The sequence below is a fragment of the Malaclemys terrapin genome, chromosome 2, assembly GCF_027887155.1.
Source record: "Malaclemys terrapin pileata isolate rMalTer1 chromosome 2, rMalTer1.hap1, whole genome shotgun sequence".
In the NCBI taxonomy this organism is placed as follows: Eukaryota; Metazoa; Chordata; order Testudines; family Emydidae; genus Malaclemys; species Malaclemys terrapin.
The window spans coordinates 39,360,150-39,377,569 of NC_071506.1; the positions used below are offsets into that span (position 1 = coordinate 39,360,150).

A 17,420-nucleotide genomic window follows, 5' to 3' on the forward strand; every position below is an offset into this window, starting at 1 on the left:
CAAATTATAGCATAGATTGTATACAGTTAGTGTACAGTTTGGAATTTTTATTTTGAAACAAGAAAAATGAAAGCTATTCTGTTGATTTATGTCAGAAATAAAGTTAAGATTTTCGCTGCTAACCGAAAACATACTACCTAAGGGATTCCATAACAGTTCATAAAATGTCTTTGTTTTTAAAAGCTCTGGTCTGTGGTATATATTTTCTCCCAAGAAATAGAAGAACATATGTAGCATCAGATGTGTGTACTTTAAGAAATTCTGGAATGTGAAATCTAAAAATCCAAATAAAGCAGGTGGTATAATTTTGAAGGGAAAAAAAATGAGTTGAAGCTTAATGACATTACCAGGTTATTCTACCAGACTAATTCTCACTCAGTGCATGACTTCAATGAAGCTCTCAGTCCTCATGCTGATTTCGATTTAGTTCAAGTGCTATTTGATGCATTTCATCTGGAGTTTTATTCACTTCAAACTACACTTCATTTAAGCAGGCTGCTGCTGTACTCATTTATTTTTTCTACTTTATTACTCTCAAATTGGCGTTGCTTGGTTTAGATAAATTGTTTGCATAAGTTAGTTTTATCTTATTAAGATTGTGAAATATATTTATATTTTTTAAAAATCTACAAAAGCATTATACCCTAAAGACAAATGATCAAACTCGCTATTAAAATAATTTAGAAATATAGTAAGCTATAGATGCTATTCAGGTTACAAATCCTATTCCCAAAAGTTGACATATATTTTCTCATTTTAAGACAGCACCATTTTTTTGTTTAAATTATGAGTTTTCTTTTTTCTTGATGGCCTATTGAGTTGTTTTTTCTGCCTGGGGAATTTATCATGTTACATCACATAAAGTAACCTACAGTCTACAAATAAAAAAAAGAACGATAGAAGAAGGCATAATACGCACAGAGACAAACATTATACTTAGGTTTTAAACATCTAATTCATTTTACAAGCTAATACTTGTTAACAAGTACAGCAAACTAACGCTGAGTGAAAAAAGTTTGTTTTTCCCAATCTTAACGACTAAAGTACTCTTCACCAGTGTTGACAATTTACATCACTTCTAAATTACCATAATAAAGTCAGTATTTCATCAGCAAAATGAAAGATCAGCACACTATTTCACATAAAGTATTAGGTGTTTTTGTGAAGTATCAATGAAAAATATGATCAAGAAAAATTAATCTACCACCACCTGGTGGTGTACTGACGGTGTTAAAATATTATTATTCATTAAAATAACATAGTGCAGCTATCAGTAGTAAACAACTTGGTATATTCCAGTGTAGGATTATATATAAATCTAGTCTATTTGCATAGTTCATAAATACTAATAGGACAAAAATATTATATATTTTCCCAGTCATGCATATAAAATATTAAATATGAGGACAGTATCTTTAACATGCTAACTTTTCTTCTCCCTGATTTCTGCTTCTTTTTTAATAATATTCCTCAAGGAGAAGACTTTCATTCAATGCAAGTAAAAAATATATTATAATTATATTATATTATATTATATATTATATTATATTATAGAACCAAAGAGAAAACCCTAAAAATTTCTGCTATGACAAGCAAAATGCCATATTTAATTGAAAATATTTTTTTAAAAACAAAAATAATTTTTTTCTACAGCATACTATTTTAAACACAAGACCTAATTTGTGGAGCTAGGTTGTAGATTATCGCCCTACTTTGTTTCAAACCCTGGGTTTGATTGAAGTGAGAACACAGCTCTTCAGTTAAACACGTTAAATTTGTCAGTTGACATCTACTCTTGGTATCATTCAAGAAAAAATGGGAGGAAGTTACTCACCTTGTGCAATAACGATGATTCTTCAAGATGTATCCCCCTATGGGTGCACCACAGTAGGTGTGTGTGTGCACGCCCTTGCGCTGTCGATCAGAGAATTTCAATAGCAGTCCATGCCACCCGAATACGTGTGGCTCCCCACCTGCCATGAGGCTAGTCAGCGTGCATGGGCATTTCTCCCTCAGTTCCTTCTCTACCACAGAGATAACCAGTAGAACTCTGAAGTAGAAGGGAGGAGGGAGCATCCATAGGGGGACACATCTCAAAGAACCATTGTTAGTGCACAAGGTTACTTCTTCGTGTAGTGTCCTATTGGTGCTCCACTGTAGGTGACTCCCAAGCGGTACCCACCGCTGGAGGCTGGAACTTCAGAGCTGAGTCTTATACAGTTGAAAGTACTGAGGCCCCGAATTGGGCGTCGGGAGCCAAATCACTCAAGATGGCCAAGTGTTCCGCGAAGGTATGTGCAGATGCCCATGTAGCTGCTCTGCAGATCTCTGATATGGGGATACCCTTGGAGAAGGCGATTGATGAGGAGACTGACCTCGTGGAATGAGTGCGTACTGAAGATGGGGGTGTTACCCCATGCAATTGGTAGCAGAGTTTAAATACAGCAAGAGACCCACTTGGAGAGTCTCTGAGCTGAAATCAGTGCACCTTTTGACCTATCCACAACTGAGAGGAAGAGTCTTTTCTGAAGGCCTTTGTCCTGTCTAAATACAAGGCCAAAGCGTATGGAGGATGGCCTCTCTGTTATCCATATGATGATTTGGATAGACTATTGGGAGTTGAATAAGTTGATTCATGTGAAATGCAGAAGTTATTTTGGGAATAAACTTTGGGTGTGGTCTGGATAAGACTTTGTCCAGGAAGAACACTGTAAAAGGGGGTGTGGTCAACCTGTTAAACTCTTTGCCAGAGGATGTTTGTTAAGGCCAAGATTATAACAGGGTTCAAAAAAGAACTAGATAAAGTCACGGAGAATAGGTCCAACAATGGCTATTAGCCAGAATGGACAGGGATGGTGTCCCTAGCTTCTGTTTATCAAAAGCTGGGAATGGGTGACGGGATGGATCACTTGATGATTACCTGATCTGTTCATTCCCTCTGAAGCACCTGGCATTGGCCACTGTTGGAAGACAGGATACTGGGCTAGATGGACCTTTGGTCTGAACCAGTATGGCTGTGCTTATGTTCTTATGAGATGTGCCATCAAAGCTGCTATCTCCCCTATCCTTCTGGCAGAAGTGATGGCGATGAGCAATGCCATCTTCATGGAAAGGTGATTTAATTAACAAGTGGATATGGGTTCGAATGGTGGTCTAGTCAGGCCCTTTAGCACTACATTGAGGTCCCATTGTGGACTGGGGATCCTGAGTTGGGGGAAAAGGTTTGCTATACCTTTTAGAAACCTCTTCATCGTTGTGGGGAAGACTGAGTAGCCTTCTACCTGCTGGTGGAAGGTTGCAATTGCTGCCAAGTGAACCTTCAGCGAGCTAATAGGGAGATCTGATTTCTTTAAAGATAACAGGTAGTGCAGGATCACCAGCAAGGTGGCTGAATTAGGTGTGACATCCTTAGGCTAGCACTATATCTGGAATCTCTTCCATTTCTGAAGGAAGGTGCAACGAGTAGCACCCTTCCTACTGTGCAATGTCTCCTATCACAGAACAAGGGTCACACCCGTCACCTCAATCCATGGGTCCTAAATCTCAAAGTGTGGCTCCTTCATGGCTCCAGCACATAGAGGCATTCTGTTCAGAGGAAGTACAGCAGTGATCAATAGGGTCATCAGTGAACACAATGCCAGCTGAGACAGGTAAGGGTACTATGTCTGTCTGGGCTGATGGGGGCAATCAGAACGATGTTTGTTTTTCTCCTTTTTATTTTCAACAGGACCTTCAGCATCAGAGGGAATAGAGGAAAGGCGTAAAAAGGCCATTGCCCCAAGGAAGGAGAAGAGCATCTTTCCTGGAGTGTTGTTCTATCCCTGCTCTGGAGTAATACTGCGGACATTTCTTGTTCTAGTAAGTAAAGAACAAGTCTCTCTCTGGCACCCCCCATTGCCGAAATATATTGTTGTAGGCGTAGGTGCGTGTGGCTCTCCCTCACTGTCATCTCTGGGGGAGGCCACCTCCCTTTGCTGCCACGCCCGTGCAATAATAGACCCTCAGCCAGGGCGGGACCCTCAGCAAACAGTCTAGGGCACCGGCAGAAAGTTGAGCATCCAGCAAACCATCTAGGGAGCCAGCTGGGGTTGGGCACCAATTGCTGTCTATGGGGCTCAGGTAGTGGTGAACACCAATTGCAGTCTATGGGGTTCAGGCAGGAACACCCCAGTCTGTTGTCTTGAATCTGGTGAGCGACAGACCAACACATGCCTCTTGGAAGAAGGGGGAGTACTGCTACCCCAGGGGTGGGGGGACAGGGGTAGGGGGACGCAGGCCCACCCGACTCCACTGCATCCCAGCCCAAGTCCCTAACAGTGGCAGTGTGGTCTGCCACTGGGTCAGCGGGGAATCCAGCCGCAACACACTGACCGTGTCTCAAGTGGCACTGCAGCCAGACTATAAGTCGGCTATCTCCAGGCTCCTTCCTACCCTTCCCTCCAGGTATACCTGAACCCCAGGGTTGTCCTGCGTCTCCCCAGGGTATACTGCCAGTGGCAATCCCAGCAACTCCTCCGCATCAGGCACGTCTGGCAGTCCTGGTACCTAGGAGGTGTCCTTGGGGCAACAGAAGTCTTCCGCAGGTTCCAGCTCAAGCAGTGGGCAGGAAGCGTCTGCCTCCCTCAGCGGCGCCTGCCCAACTGAGCTGCAGGGCCTGCATCATATACTTCCGGTTCCTCCACTTCGAACGTGGAGGCCTAGACCTTCCAGGTTCTGGCCACCAGGGGGCATCTGGCTCTCCCTTGCTGTCAGTCTCTGAGGGAGGCCACGCTCCTTTGCTACAATCATGCAGAATGGATGGTTCTAAGTCCTATTTCTGGCTGAGCAGGAACTTGCTGTTTAGACCGTCGGCAGTCGTGTTGTGTATTCCCAGTTTGTAGGCCACTGATATTATGACATTCTGGGAGATGCACTAGTTCCATAGCTTCAGAGCTCTGTGCATAAGGAATGAGACCTGGCTCCTCCTTGTCAGTTTATGTAGTACATACAGCCCATATTGTCTGTTATAACCTTAGTATACATGTTCTTGATCAGAGGGAGGAAGTGAGCGCACGTGTTTTGGACCGCTCTGAGCTCTACTATACATGGAGACACGCCTCTGACGGGGACCATCTGCCCTGTACAGTGTGACCATTGAGATGCACTCCCCAGCCTCTGAGGGATACGTTGGTGGTCAGGAGAAGGGATGGGGAGGACTGAGTGAACGGTATCCCCATGCAAACGTTCACTGGCTCTTTCCACCAGTTTAAGGATTGCTAGACTCAGGTGGGCATCGACAGGAGCTTTTTTATATTGTCTTTGGTCTGTACTTCGAACCAAACCATGCTTGAAGGCACCTCATGCATAGTCTGGCATAAGCAATGACTTGCCCGCAGCCATGTGCCCCAGAAGCTAAGGCAGTATCTGGATGGGGTTTGAGGACTGGATTGTATTGTCTCTATCAACAAGGAGAGACTGAGAAATCTGTGATATGGCAGGCACACCCTCACCTGAACAGAAACTTTAGTTTCTGAACCAATGTTAAGGTTGATTTTTGTTCATTGATCTGAAGGCCAAGTCTCAGAAAAAGGTTTCGTGTGGTCTGAGTGACTAATCGGACATCTCCAAAGGACCGTGCCCTGAGAAGGCAGTCGTCCAGGTAGGGGAAAAACTGCAAAACGTAGATTGACCACCGCTATAGAAAGGACCCTAAAGAACACACCGGGGGCTGATGAATTTCTGCACTTTGACATATCTGTTGAGCGCTCAATGAGCAGGAGTTTTAGCCTTAACTCTCTATCCCTCCTGGACCTGAGTTTAGCTGCTGGCACCAACTACACTTCTGTGGATTGTGCTTCTCTGCAAAGTAGCGAATACGTTGCGAGTGACCATCCGTTACTGGGATGGATTCTTTGCAGCTAAGACACTTTTTTGAAGCCTAGGAAGCCAGGCATACACTTGTCCAGAGGGGGTCACCTCCACTGGGGTTGGTGGGAGGCGAAACCTTATCTTCTTTTTCTTTTTATCTGGCATGGCCAACTAAAAACAAACAAGTACTAAAGAAAAGGGGATTCAAAAGAAGCAAAAATTTGCTAAATTATCAGGAATTAACAATCCGTGAACGGACAGCTCTCAGCTCCGTCTCTAGCCTAGGGCGGTTGAGAAGGAACTGAGGGAGAAATGCCCGTGCACGCTGGCTAGCCTCACATGCATGAGTGGGACAGACTGCTTATTGAAATTCTCCAATTGACAGCGTGAAGGCGCACACAACACCTACAGTGGCGCACCCATAGGGACACTACTCGAAGAAGAAATTGAAGTTAAACTTACCTGTAACTATGGGCATTTTGAGATATTTGGTATGTATTCCATATGTGGGTAAGAATGAACACCATGCACCTGAGATCAGCGCTGGTCTGCGCCTGCATCATTGCTCCCCTTGTGCTCCAAACCAAGGACATAAGAGGCAGTGCACACCAACTGCCTCTCCAGTTTTTCTTCTTACTGAGAATCAGATAAGATCTGAAGCAGAAGGGAGGGAGAGCAGGTAGTGGAATACAGATAGGGACCACACATCATGAAGAACCTCCAGTTACAGGTAATTAACCTCCATTTCTTCTTCGAGCGCTGGTTCCTATGTGTATTCTAGATGTGGGTGAATAATAAGCAATATTTAAACAGGACGGGAGTAGCACGGATACAGTTGGTATAGGTGGTTGTAATATTGCAGTTCCTACAGTTCTCCAGAGGCGGCTTGAACTAATGCGTAATGCTTCGTGAATGTATTGATGGAGCTCCAGGTGGCCGCCCTACATATGTCCAGTAGAGTTCTCTCTTGAAGAGATGCTCTTGAGGCTGCTTGTGCCCTAGTGGAATGGATTCTTACCCCATCCAGGGAAGGAATATATACTAACTGGTAACACAGAATGATGCAGCCAGAGATCCACATAGAGTGTCACTGAGCAGATAATGCTTGCCCCCTGTCCCACTGTAGCGATAAATAGTCTTTGTGATTTTCTTATTGGTTTTGTCCTTTGCAGGTAGAATGCCAGAGCTCATCTCATGTCCAGAGAGTGAAGTCTTCTCTCCTCATTAGAAGCATGAAGTTTTGGGAAGAATACAGGACAGGTTGATTTATGTGAAACACCATAGATTACTCTAGGAATGAATTTCGGGTGAAGGCATATTAAAAATAGTGTATGGCGGGTCAGGTGCTACCAGTTCACTCATCCTTCTGGCTGATGTGATGGCAACTCAAAATGCAATCTTCATGCAAAGGTGAGTTGTAGAACATGTGGCCAGTGGTTCAAATGGTGGTCTGGTAAATACTGACAGCACAAGGTGGAGGTTCCATTGTGGTGCAGATTTCACCACCAGTGGGAATATCCTAACAAGGAACTTCAGGAATCTAATTGTTGTTGGGTGAATAAAAAGAGACTATCCCTCTACTAGAGGGAAGGCACTGATTGCTGCTAGATGGATCTGCAAGTAACTAGTGGAAAGCCTTGAAGTTTTCAAGGACAGGAAATAATCTAAAATAGCAAGGATATCTGCAGAGTCTGGAGATAATTGATTACGTTGTGCCTAGATAGAGAAATGCCTCTATTTAGCCAGAAAACATTTTCTGATCGAATCTTTCCTACTTCGATTGAGAAAAGACTGAATGGCCTTTGAGCATGAATGTTTTAGGTCTGTTGCCCTCTGAATACCAGATCATGAAAGGGGGCTGGGTTGGAATGTCGGATCTTTCCGTTCTTCTGAGTTAGTAAATCTGGGGAGTGATGGATACTGATAGGAGGATGGGCTGACTTTGCAGAAGGTCCAGAAACCAGAATTGTATGGGTCTGCTGGATGCTATAAGAATGACCTGAGCTATGTCATAGCAAATCTTCCATAGAACTTGTGGTAACAGACGGATGGGAGGAAAGGCATATGTGAGCTGGCCTGTCCAGGATAGCAGAAGGGCAATGCCCCTGGAGACATTGCCAAGAGCTGCCTGGAGCAGTACATGGTGAATTACATATTCATTTGGGATGAGAACAGATCCCAAGAAGGTGTTCCCCACCGTACGTATCATTCAAGACAGAACTGTATATTTTCCACTCATTGTCTGTGGAAAAGTGCCTGCTGAGATTGTCTTCTAGAGAATTCTGTGCACCTGGCAGGCATGCAGCCGAGACAGTTATGTGGTTTCTGATGCACCAATTCCATAAATTCATTGCTTCAGAGAAGGGATTTTGCTCCAACTTGTTTATGTAGAAGAGTTGTCATGCTGTCTGACATTTTTTGGACATGGCAGGATCCTAGTGGGAGGAATACATTGCAGGCTAAATGGCCTGCTCTCAGTTCTCAGAGTCCATATTACTTGTGTGGTGCGACTATCTAAATGGACTGCCCAAGAAGGGATGCCTCTGTGACAACAGTCACATCTGGTGTGGTTATGGTAAAAAGAATTCCCACATGTACTTGTTCCGGGTTCATCCACGAGGCAAGGTGACTATTGTTATTCTGGTGTTTATGTGGTCTCTGCTGGGTAAATGGACCAGAGTCAGGCTTGTAGGCAACATAGGTGAAGTCTGGCAAACAGTGTTACATAAGTACACGATGCCATGTAGCCTTGTAGGAAAAGGCAGACTGACAGAGTTTGTTGTCTGAAAGAGACTTGTCTTATCAAATTGTTCACGGTCTCGAATATTTCTGTAGGGAGGCAGGCCTTTGCTGAGGTCAAATCTAGGGTCACTCCTATAAAGTCCATAGTCCTTGTGGGAGTTAATGCTGACTTTTCTTTGTTGACAGATTCCAAAGGCTGCCAGAAGATGGAGCAAAAAGAGTTACCGGCTGGACTTCCTGATTGAAGTCACCCACTTAGACATCTACAGACACAGGATTCCAACTCAGGCCATGCAGCAACAAGAAGGAACTGGAGAGGGGTTGATCCATACTGCTCCCTATGTTCTTGATTTGGGGTACGAGGGGAACAACTGTTTGGGCACAGACCAATGGACACGACTTGCTAGAAATCTTTGTTCTGAGGTGCATGGTGTGCATGCATATCCATGTGTGAAATACACAAAGGGACCAGCACTCAAAGAAGAACTGGTCCATAGGACTTCCATTAGTTCCAAAGAAGGGCCTACATTCCAATTAACAGCTACATCCTCACCTAAATTTTATTGCAGACAACAGACATTATATGATAATATATTCTACAAGAAACACAAAGGCCTAGAGACAAATACGGTACTATACTCAATAAAATTCCATTTATCTTTAACCTATGTCAGTAAGTATAACACAAAAATAAAGTGAAAGATTATCTGTTACTGTTTCATATTGTAAGTTTAATACTCACCAATATTTGGGAAACTTAAGCAGTTTGCCATAAATAGCAGTACTAAAAGAGGGGATAATTGGAGTAGGTAAGCAGTATGATCCTCTAATGTCCAAAGAGGTCAGTCCTGCCTGAAAACCAAATATCTGGAACAAGAAAAAAAGGTCAAATTATATAATGATATAAGATTTAACAAGCATAAGATTAGATCTACCAGTTTCAATTTTCTTTACAATAACTGTACACTAAACTCTTTCTAGTTTTCAATCCAACTCCCCAAAATTTAAACTTGTTAAAATTAAACTAAATAAACATAAAATAATCATGGATTATAATTAGAGAATACTTTCCCAGCACACACAAATAACGTGAAAATTCCTCATGTCCAAGTTCTCTCCAAAAACAAAATGTGCAAGTGTTTTACTTTAAGAGAAATAGATCTGTTGAAAAAAATACTTAAAATGTATTTTAATTCACCCATTAAGATTTAAACATCATCCCACATGCTTCCTTACAATAGCATATTGTTATTTTTATTATCATAGCAGCAAGAAGCCCTAATCATAGACCATGGTCCCACTGTTGTAGGTACTGCACAAACACAAACAAACAAAAAGACAGTCCCTGCCCAGAATAGCTTACAATCTAAGTACAAGACAAGAGACAATAAATGGATACTGACAGACAGGGAGTACAAAGAAATAATGAGACAATATTGGTCAACATGATAGGCTGTGTTCTCAGCACACCAGGAACCAGACTGTTAATTTTTTTGTAGGTACCACAGAAAAGTAGAGTTTGAAGAAAGGATTTGAAGGAAGAAAGCACAAATGAGCCTGTTTGAAAATTTAACAAATGGGCATAGTGGCTGGCATCATGGGCCAACCTAAAGTGGTAGTCAACTTTTCTATACTGAATGAGAGCGTGTAGGTTGGGTGGAGGTAAGCTGGGAAGGGCATTGAAAGTGAAGACAAGTAGCTTATGGTTGATACACTACAGAAGAGGGAACCAGTGGAGGAATACAAAGAGACGGATGACATTTTCAAAGTGAGAGCCAGGAAAAAGATCTTTGCAGCAGCATACTGAATAGGTATGAATGGGAAAGACTTCATTTGTCAAGGTGCAGTGCCTGTGGACGGGGCAGCACCCAGAGCCGCCTGGCCTCACCTCCATGTAGGAGCCGGAGGGGTGATATGCTGCTGCTTACGGGAGCTGCTTGAGGTAAGCGCCGCCCGGAGCCTGCATCCCTGACCCCCTCCAGCGCCCCAACCCCCTGCTCCAGCCCTGATCCCCCTCCCGCCCTCCGAACCCCTTGATCCCACCCTCCTGCACCCCAGAGACCACACCCCCAGCCAGAGCCCTCACGCCCCCACCTGCACCCCAACCTCCTGCCGCAGCCCGGAAACCCCCCCCCGCACCCTGAACTCCTCATTTCTGGCCCCACCCCGGAGCCCACACCCCCAGCTGGAGCCCTCACCCCCTTCTGCACCCCGACCCCCAATTTCGTGAGAATTCATGGCCCGCCATACATTTCCATACCCAGATATGGCCCTTGGGTCAAAAAGTTTGCCCACCCCTGCCTTAGGGGGATGGAGAAAGGTGGATGGGAGATATGGGGGATCCTCTGAAGGACATGTAGAAGGAGTGATTAGAGAGGTAGGAGAACCAGGAGAGGACACAGTCACAGAAGCCAAGGGAGAATAAGATTTCTAGAAGCAAAGCATGGTCAACTGTGCTGAAGGCGGCTTACAGGTTATGAAGGATGAAGATGGAGGAGTAATGGTTCCAAGCTTTGACTAGGAAAAGGTCAATAGAGACTTTGACCACAGCAGTTTCAGTTGAGTGGAAGGGGTGAAAGCAAGACTGAAGAGAGTCTAGGATGGAAATGGAAGAGAGGAACTCCAGACAGCAGTTGTACACAGTGTTCTCAATTAACTTAAAAACGAAAGCGGGGCAATAGTTAGAGAGACAAGTGGGGTCAAGGATTTAAGACGGGAGAGACTAAAGCAAGTTTTGTATTGTGAGGGAAAAGAGCTAGAGGAAAGTGAGAGGTTAAGGAGAAAGTAAGGGAGGAAGATGAGAGTGGGCATGAGGGATATCAGGAGATAAGATGCATGAGGCCACTGGGGCAAGTGGAGAGATTAGAGAGGAAGAGCAAATGAGAAATTTCTGCATCTGTGTCAGGGAGGAGGAAGAGAGTTGTGGGACGAAAAGGGAGAAGGGAAGGCTAGCTCATATAGAACTCATTTTTTTCTTGAAAATAAATGGCAAGTTCCTGTGCAAAGAAGGCGAGGCAGCAGAATGAGAACGTTTGAGGAGTGACTCAAAGGCGATGAAAAGCTGGCTGGGATGGTAGATATGAAATTCAATTATGTTGGAGAAACAGAGTTGCATAACCAGGAAGATGGCTGAAATGAAAGAGGAGAGAACAAATTTGTAATGGAGGAAAGTCAGGGTGGACAAAGGATTTCCATCAGAGATTCTCTGCAGCAACAGAATAGGGACAGAGGAAATGGATTTTGGTGATGAGCCAGCGCAGGGAGTTGCAGAGAGTTGAGATCAGAGAGAGGAGCAAAGAGTGAAGGGTGTAGGAAATAAAAGAGAATCAACAATCATATCAATGGAGGAAGGGGAAGAGAAAGGCAGAAAGAGAGGAGAGGGCTGAGAGCAGATGAGAAGTCATCAAACACTGATAAACTTGAAGTCACAGAAAGACTGAGTGATGGGTTTTTTGAGGTGGGGGAGGCTAATGGACGGTGTTGAAAGATACCATGTGATGGTCGGAGAGGAGGAAATCAGCAACAGAGAGATAAGTGACAGATTGTTGAAGATCAGGAGAAGTAATAATAATAATAATTAATGGAGATATCCCATCTCCTAGAACTGGAAGGGACCTTGAAAGGTCATTGAGTCCAGCCCCCTGCCTTCACTAGCAGGACCAAGTACTGATTTTGCCCCAGATCCCCAAGTGGCCCCCTCAAGGATTGAACTTACAACCCTGGGTTTAGCAGGCCAATGCTCAAACCACTTAGCTATCCCTCCCCACAAGTCAATGGCCCTTTCAGAGAGTGGGAGAGTTGAACCAGGCCTGGAAGTGGAATGAAGACCACAGAAACACACAATTAAGGGATCAGATGGGTCATCAAGATGGAAGCTGAAGTCACTGTGGATGAGCGAGAGAGAGCCAGGAGTCGAAATCAGAGAAGAAGGCTGGGACTGGGAACCTGGGTGAATGGTAGATGATAGCAACAAGGAGGGAGAGAGAAAAGAGTTGAAAGAGAAGAAAATGGGAAGTGGGAAAGAGAGGGGTTATCATAGTACACTGTATACTTAATACAAATTAAACAAAATGCAGATATCCATTGTTTCATAGTCAGAGTAATATTTTTACAAAAACAGTGGGATTTAGTGACAAAAGTAGCTTTTCTTCAAACCTTTTTGTTATTTTGAATAAAATGTGACGATTTAAATTACATTCTATACAGTATATTATAATTGTTCTTTAATTTTTTTCTGTACTAATGTGAAAATTAATTATTGTGGAACTGAATCTTTTCAACACATGTTGCCACACTTCCTGTAAGAGTACAATTCATATGTTTAAACTAAAACTGGCAGATAAAACAATGGTCTTAATCCTGCTCCCATCAACTTCCCTGGGAGCAGAACTGGACCCTTCAGTACTGAAAACACCAAGGGTTTTCTATAACATTTATATATTAACTTTGGGAAAAGAAAAAAAACCTAAGGAAAACTTGAAAATATTTAGGAGGGTTGAATGTGATATTGCTGTGACAATTATTTTAAATGTGATATGAGGTGAATATCTCATTCTAGAAAACTGAAAATTTGCCAAGAAATTAGCCAACACAGTGTTACTGTTTTACAAGGACATTCTAAGAATTTCATTACTTAGCTGTATGAGTAGACAGTGCAGTGGAAACTCATGCTTCTGTATGTCTTTGAAAAGAGTCAGTAAAAGTTAGTAGTAATATTAGTAGTCATGATAGTAAATTGTTATATTATGGTAGTACCCAAAGACCCTTCAAATGATTCTAACCACTGCACTTGGCCTGGTAGGGAAACTAACTCTTCTGATGATCCAAAGGGGGCAGAGTTTCAACAGATTCTTCTAAAATCTTAGCAGATGCCAATTGCACATTCTCAAATTGATTTTTTTATGGATTTTTGCAATCTCTTAACCTAGCAAAAGGGCCTCCTCCTCACTAAAGGATATTAAAATGCAATGTTTAGAGGTTCTACTCCCACACTCAGCAGTCTTGGAGTTAAAGTTATGCACAAATATGTTAAAATGTGTTTCTCACTGTAATCAAGAGCAAATATTACCGTATTACCAATATTATCAATTTTGTACTAAACATGTTCGTCATAGCATCTTACAGAATGTATAAAGATGATTTGTTACAAATGTATTAACTATATTAGTATTATATCCAACTCTGCAAAGGTTTTCGCCAAATAATTTGAATAAATAATAATAAAAAATTAGCTCCCTGGGGCTTCAGCCTGTACTCTTTACAAAGGTGGAATTCTCATTCAAGTAATAGGAAATGTTGCCTAAGTTAAGAGTGCAAAACCAAGCCCTTGATATTTGCTACACACCTCTTTGGCAAAACTGAACATGCTCTGGGAGATCACAACTCTTAGCATCTAGGACTGTCTGTATTTGTATTAATTCTTTTCAGTGTTCTTTAATAATAAATACACTTCATATTTTCTTTTACCTTAAGGTAGCAGTGTGCATAACAGTAATGAAGCAGGTTATCAGAAGGTTGGCTAAGGCTGCTGACTGTTTGCACAAGTTGTTCAGCATACATTGGCACTGAATGTTCCAGGTTAATTTTGTCCATCAATATTCTAATAGCAGGCAAAGGCCGTAAAGGCTGGAAGCTTGTAGCATTTAACAAACCACTTGAACTCTAGAAAGAAAAAGAAAAGAAAAAGTATTCTAAAGACAAACTTTTATGCAATACCCCATGGAGGACCTCATACCACTAGCAATAAAATTTTTAAAGAGTCTGAAACACTTCTAAAATAATTTTCCTGTAACAAGTTTTCATGTACAGAGTATGTGAAGGTGCAGTATGCTAGTCTATAAAAAAGTTATTTACTCATTGCTTCACCACTTGAAAGTAAAATGTCCCCAAACTCATTATGATATAACTTTTACACCACTCTGTACTATCCCAGTGTTTATAAATGTGCCAGATATCTTACTATTATAACAAAATAATGCATTTAATTTTCAAAAATATGTTACATAAAGCTTTTGTATGAAATAAGTAGAAGTTGGAGATAAAAGCTAGTACAAACTCCATGCATTTCAACTAAAAACTGATTAGGGGCTTTCAAGGTCCCCGGTGAAGCCACAAAATTGCTATATTACACAACAAAGATGGTCTGAGAAAGACAGGAAATGTTCCTTCAAGGACTCCAGTTATGTGTTTTTATTGGTTCATTCTGATGGAAAAGTTTGCTACCTGACCCGGATGTTGCTTTTCTGGTGGTCAACTGGCATCTTGTTTAACTTGGCTTTAACTGTAGGAAGCTGTCAAAGGATCTAACTACAGGAGTAGAATCAAGCTTCATCATCATGGCTGCCATCACCACTACTGAGAACTAAGAAACTATAAGCAAACCATTAGGCCTCCATTATCCTAAACATGAAAAATATTCTGACTATATAAGGGGAGTAGATCAGAGGACACCAACATCTAAGTTGGGTACAATTAAATCTTAATCAAAACCTAAGGTTGCCACTACTATCCACTCCACAAGGTGTCATTTTTCCTCCCATACCTGATTCCTATTTTTCTCTTTTGCTTTCTGAGTAATGAGAGTCTGGCTTAGCCAGGGAGAACAAGTCTATCTCTGCAGCACGACAATGGACCTGTACTAAACAGACAAGCTATAAATAATCCTCTCAGTGCAATTCTAGTAGAAGTTTGCCAGTTTTGAAATGGCTAATAAGTCCATGTGCCATGCTTGTAACTTCCTGGCAGATAGGTTGCTTGCTCTGGCAATTCAATTCCTCATCTCTATGATTACATACAATTCTATAAAAAGAGTAAATTTAAAAAGTGTTATATTTTCAGTTTAACCCTGAAAAGTTAGGGAATGCCAAAGGTTAAGGTTGTACATGCAACTTTGACTTTGCCTCAGTTTATCAGAACTACCACCTGCTTAAGTACACAGGAGAAATATGCAACCCTGCAAGGTTAGCAAGCACTCTACCATAATGCATGATCACTTTTCAAGGTTGTCCAAGGCTCTTACTACAGAACTCGTGCATCATACCAAGTCTATTTGAGCCTTTGCCTCAGCCCCTATGTTGTTTCACTAGCCAGATCACTGCAAAGCTAAATGTAGCTGCGGATATATGCGCAACAAGTTCTTCATGTCAGAGGGGCAGTTGGTTCAAACCTGAGCAGTGCTGTGACCCCGTGTGCTGGTCACAACACCCAGAGTGGAGAACTGGGTCCAGCCCCATGGGACAGGAGCCACAGGAGCCACTGCTGAGGGGTGAATGCAGAGAAGGCTCCTCCTCCAGGCCCCACCTGTTGCCCTCAACCACCCTCTCCATCAACACTGCTCCTCCTCATTTGCCAAAGCATTTTTTTTTTAAATAAAAAATCATGAAACTCAGGACTTTTACTGTATTTACAGTGACTACTCCATGATTTTTGGTAAAAAAATTCCATTACAAATCTGCAGCCCAAGTCACACTGAGCAGATGGTTTACTACTTGCCATCACAAACTTTACCACTTTCCACTTCAAAGGCAAGGCACACTTCCTTAACCTTGCCTCCTCTAATATAAACACATAGCAACAGTTCCACTTGTACAAAAAAGAAAATGAAATTAAAATAAACCACCACCAAAACAGGACACTCCACTGCATGTTTCTCCCTATGGGGAGAAGATGAGAGAACAAACAATGTGTGACATATGTATGCATGTGGTTTAATGCACTACTGGAAGGCGCTCAGATATCATAGTGATGAGTGTGGTATGAAACCTATACAGAACAAAACCTAAATAGCATACTTTTAAACAGGTATTTTTGTGTCCATCGTCGTAGGAAGGAAACTGAAAAAACAGCATTCTACCATATGGAATTATATTGAAACCCACATGGGTCATCAGCAGGGTTTGAAACTTTAGATCCACCACACAGACCTCTGCAACTTGACATAACTGTATAACCAATAGCAGTAATATGTTGCCATTCTCTATCCAGACCAGCCCTAGCAGGAGATGAAACAAGTTTTCAGCGGGTTTCACAGATATTTGTTGACAGCATAGGAATAGTGAGACTCAGTAATCTTGGGTTCCATTTCTGACTGAAGGAGAGGTTGCTCTATTGGGTACAGACTCTTCTGCCCAATACTCTCTCAACCTGTCCTTGTCTTGACTCTTTGGTACCCCAGTTCCTTGTATTGGTCCCATTCTCACGTAACCTGTCCCAATTTCAACTCCTCAAGGTTCTTCTCCCAGTACCCACTCTCCCCTTTACTGCCAGGTTAGTCACCTTACGCAACCCTACCGAGTTCCCACCCCCCAGCTCCTTGCACAACAAGTCCCAGTCCCCCCCCCTCTAGATCCTCATCTGATCTTTCTCTCTCCACCACTCTAGCATACAGTCACCTCCCTGCTCACGTTTCCCAACCCCGCTGGTCCCCTACATGGAGGATAACAGTCTATTACTGCTGTTTATTCCTTCAGCTCAAATGGAAGAGGTCTGCGTAGTGAACCTCAAGTTCCAGGGTTTAATTCCTGCTGACAATGCTTGCGGGGAGTAATAACAGTTGCACATAATAGAATTTCTTTGATTCCTCTCAGTTTTCTTCCTGACAAACACCTAGGAAATTCCATACATGCATAACATACATGATGTTAAACGAACATTTTAAGGTTGCAAAATCAAGCACTCGAAAGCTAGAAATTGACAGAATTAACGCTGCATGCCTCCTTCTGTTTATGTCTTATGAAACGATCTTTAATTATATTACCACAAAAATTCTTGTCTCATTCAGTACACAGGGTACCACACAGACAGGATGTGTAGTCAACAAGGCTGTAGTTGAG

The 17,420-nt window shown here is 42.5% G+C and overlaps 1 protein-coding gene across 6 annotated transcripts in view; it reads right to left on the bottom strand.

Annotated features, from left to right (window-relative positions):
• The window catches only part of VPS13B (vacuolar protein sorting 13 homolog B), a 960,935-nt gene that overhangs the window by 767,838 nt on the left and 175,677 nt on the right, over nt 1-17,420 (bottom strand). For all 6 annotated transcript variants that reach the window (XM_054017509.1, XM_054017507.1, XM_054017510.1 and 3 more), the window contains exons 15-16: nt 14,056-14,250; nt 9,332-9,456 (exon numbers count right to left, since the gene is read on the bottom strand). In XM_054017509.1, the coding sequence (XP_053873484.1) occupies nt 9,332-9,456; nt 14,056-14,250 (320 nt within the window). The remainder of the gene's footprint in view (nt 1-9,331; nt 9,457-14,055; nt 14,251-17,420) is intronic.